Source organism: Otolemur garnettii, unplaced genomic scaffold, assembly GCF_000181295.1.
Source record: "Otolemur garnettii isolate 467f Iridium unplaced genomic scaffold, OtoGar3 scaffold00048, whole genome shotgun sequence".
Taxonomy (NCBI): domain Eukaryota; kingdom Metazoa; phylum Chordata; class Mammalia; order Primates; family Galagidae; genus Otolemur; species Otolemur garnettii.
Window position 1 is genome coordinate 10,355,787 of NW_003852443.1, and position 3,211 is coordinate 10,358,997.

The following is a 3,211-nucleotide window of genomic DNA, read 5'->3' on the forward strand; positions in this document are numbered from 1 at the left end:
TGGTGACCACCAGCCAGAACCACTGATCTAAATGATAAAATTCATGTAAAGCATTTGTTTTAGAGCCTGCTAGAAATGTAATACTTATTAAGCATTTAACTGTTGTTGTTTCCACTAATTCCAAATATTAAAAATTATGATCACAGTTTCAGTGTGTGATGGCTACAAACTTCACTTTGACCTGGAGGGATATAATTCTAACAATAACAACATGTGTAGGTCAGATGTAAACAAAACATTGTGCTACACCATAAACTAGTTCTAAAATAGTGGAATGATGTATACTTTGAGAATAAAAAGTGGTTCCTATGAATCTGCCCCTCCACCTTTCTTGATGATTATTTTTACCATCACAAGAAGGCTATAGATTTATTTAATATCCTGACTCAGATAAAAATTTAAACTTTTATTTATGAAAATGACTGGATTTCCAATAACCCACATTTTAGAAATTCGAATACTGAGCAAATACTAAATGATTAATAATATTTAGATTGCAACTTAAATGTGACTTTGTAATATTCATTCTGTTTATAAACTTCAGAATTTTTCAGGACAGATTATAGGTTTTCTGTACTGAAAAATCACTTTCTAAGTCAGCGATTCTCAACCTGTGGGTTGCGACCCCTTTGTAACAATGAAAATACATGGAGGCGTTAGGAAGGTTGAGGACCACTGCTCTAAGTGGAAGTATTTTATAGTTAGGTGCTTTGTTACTTTTCTGAGTAACTTCAAGATAGGTGTGCCTCATGCTAATTCTAATATATAAATGGTATTACAGAGTGGATGTGTTCTTGCTTGATACTGGTATTATTTTGTGATTACATTGATGATTAAAAAATGTGAGGAGTATAGCCTAGAATGATAACTTTTTTTGTGTGTATGGAAATGAAATAGTTTCACACATTGGCAGGTATCTAACTGTAATCTGGTAAAAAAGTCAGTATGAAAGTATACTTTTGCTATTTCAACTTAAAAAATAAAAATTTATGTAATTATTTACTGATAAATTGATTTAGAATATATTGCTGAGTCTATTGTAAAACACTTGGGAGTCACAGAGACACAACTAAAAGAAGGGGCTATACAGCTAGCTGAAATGAAGGCCAGCTATCCTGAGGGACTCAGACAAAATTTCAGAAAGAATTGTTTGGGTGTTGAACAGTAGTGTTCAACTAATAGAGACCAGAAGTCCTAGAACATAAAGGGGCTTTGGGCCTTGTTTCTTCCAAGCGATTGGGAGTCACTAAACCCTCTTTTCCTTTAGTTTTCTTATCCATAAAATAGCAATAATAAAGACTGTTCTTTGAGAAAGTGGTGGCACTATTAACGCTAATGTACAGAAAAGATAATTGAGGCTCAGAATCATTAATTTTCTCAAGGTCACAGGTAGCCTTATAATCCTTATTTTCTTATTCAAAACTCAGTTGGCTATCTTTTGTTACTTGTAAGGTGATGTTATTGTAAACACTGCAAAACATTCCTAATTCCAGACAACTAGTTTAGTTGGGAGAGAATGATACAGTTATATTTGAGAATGTAGAATGAAAGTAGTGAAAGTAGTGAAACTTTTGTTGCAAGAACAACCTAAGAACCTGCTTTCAAGAACAGAAAATCACAAAGTAGTATGAATATACACCTCTAAAATGCTTTGTTATTTAGAAGTCTTTCCAGCTTTATTTCACTTTCAAATATGTTCTGGTGGACTCCTCCTAAATGACAGCCTGAATATGCATTTCATATAAGTAGAGTCCAAAGAAATGAATATTTTATAGTATTTTTAGGTAGTATTACAACATTTTTATAGTGGGTGTGCTGTGTGTTTAAACTAAAATGTAAAAATTCATGCTTTATTTCTAGTTGTGAATACCTTTGGACAATTGATGATATTTATTATTGTACCCACATTCTTCAAATAAAAGATGGGTGGATTATTTTCTCGATGGAGGGTAAGTTACTTTTCTTTCTAGTTCTAAAATCTAACATAAAAATGTCATATAAAGATATTTGTGAAAGACTCTTTTGTGGTATAGCATTGAATAGTTGTCTGATATTATCCTTAATTCTACAGAGGTTGCCAAAAATATATATACACATCTTAAGAAAAGAAAAAAACTGTATTAAATTTGTAATACTCTGTAAATACTGATAACAAAAGATAAATACAGTTCACGTTGAACACCCCATGTAATTGTAGAAGTCAAATGTAACTTGAGTATTACAAATTTAATAGTGGCATTTATTCTACCTGGGATATAGATGGGGTGATATTCTAGACTGGGGAGAAATCCCCAGTGGGAGATTTGGCTATGGCAGACGGGGATTTAAAGGGTTAGGGAAGCCAGGATTGGTCCGTCGAGCACTTCCTAGGAGGGACATATACTCCATTCTTCTTGGGTGGTTTAGGTTTACCTGGGCAGGTAGAGAGATAAAGTAGTCTGGAACAAACTGTTTATTTTTTGACTCCTAATTACCATAGTACTGAAGTCTAACTATATTTGGTACACAATGTAGTGTTTGTATTCTTGTTAGAATAGCCTTGCTTTGGATTGGTGTTATAATCACTCCCTTCTTATGAGCTTATGATAGTCTGCCTGAGGATCATATTTTTCTCTTCTCCCTTTGTCTTATTAGGTTGAACTATATGAAATTGCTATTATTATAAGTCAAAGTAGTTGAATATTGGCAATTTCATGCGGTTTAGCCCCGTGTTAACAACTCTTATGGGAACTACAATGAATTGGTATTTATTACCCTCTTGGACTGCTGAATATGTAATTGATAAATATTTTCTAAGGTGTTATATGACCCCTTTTGGCTGGCTTTTATTCTGGGTGTATAAAAAATAACTTTGGCAAATAAGCTTTGTGGTAATGAGATATTCTAGATGCCCTTTTAAAATCTGATCTTCAAAAAGTACTGTAGGAATTCACAATGAAGGTGGCTTGTTGATTTTGACCTCCAGAGTCCTAAGTGAACTTTTAGTAATAGCATATCAGACTATCTTTAGTCTGTGAATTCTTTTAAATAATCTAAGAAAATTTTTCTTGGAGGAAAATTTGTTTCTCTTTATAAAAGTATGTTCAATTGAGGTTAAGAATGGTAAAAGTTGAGCTAAAAATTAAAAGTCCTAGGATCCTAGGATTAAAAATAAGTAGGAAAATGCTTTTATACTCTTATATAGTTCTTTTTTTTTTTTTTTTTTTTTTGC

The 3,211-nt window shown here is 32.5% G+C and overlaps 1 protein-coding gene across 1 annotated transcript in view; it reads left to right on the forward strand.

The window, feature by feature from the left end:
- Window positions 1-1,860: 1,860 nt before the first annotated feature.
- The window catches only part of LNPK (lunapark, ER junction formation factor), a 67,541-nt gene continuing 66,190 nt past the window's right edge, over window positions 1,861-3,211 (forward strand). Inside the window, exon 1 of the mRNA XM_023514173.1 lies at window positions 1,861-1,949. Coding sequence (XP_023369941.1) covers window positions 1,923-1,949 — 27 coding nt within the window. The 5' untranslated portion in view covers window positions 1,861-1,922. The remainder of the gene's footprint in view (window positions 1,950-3,211) is intronic.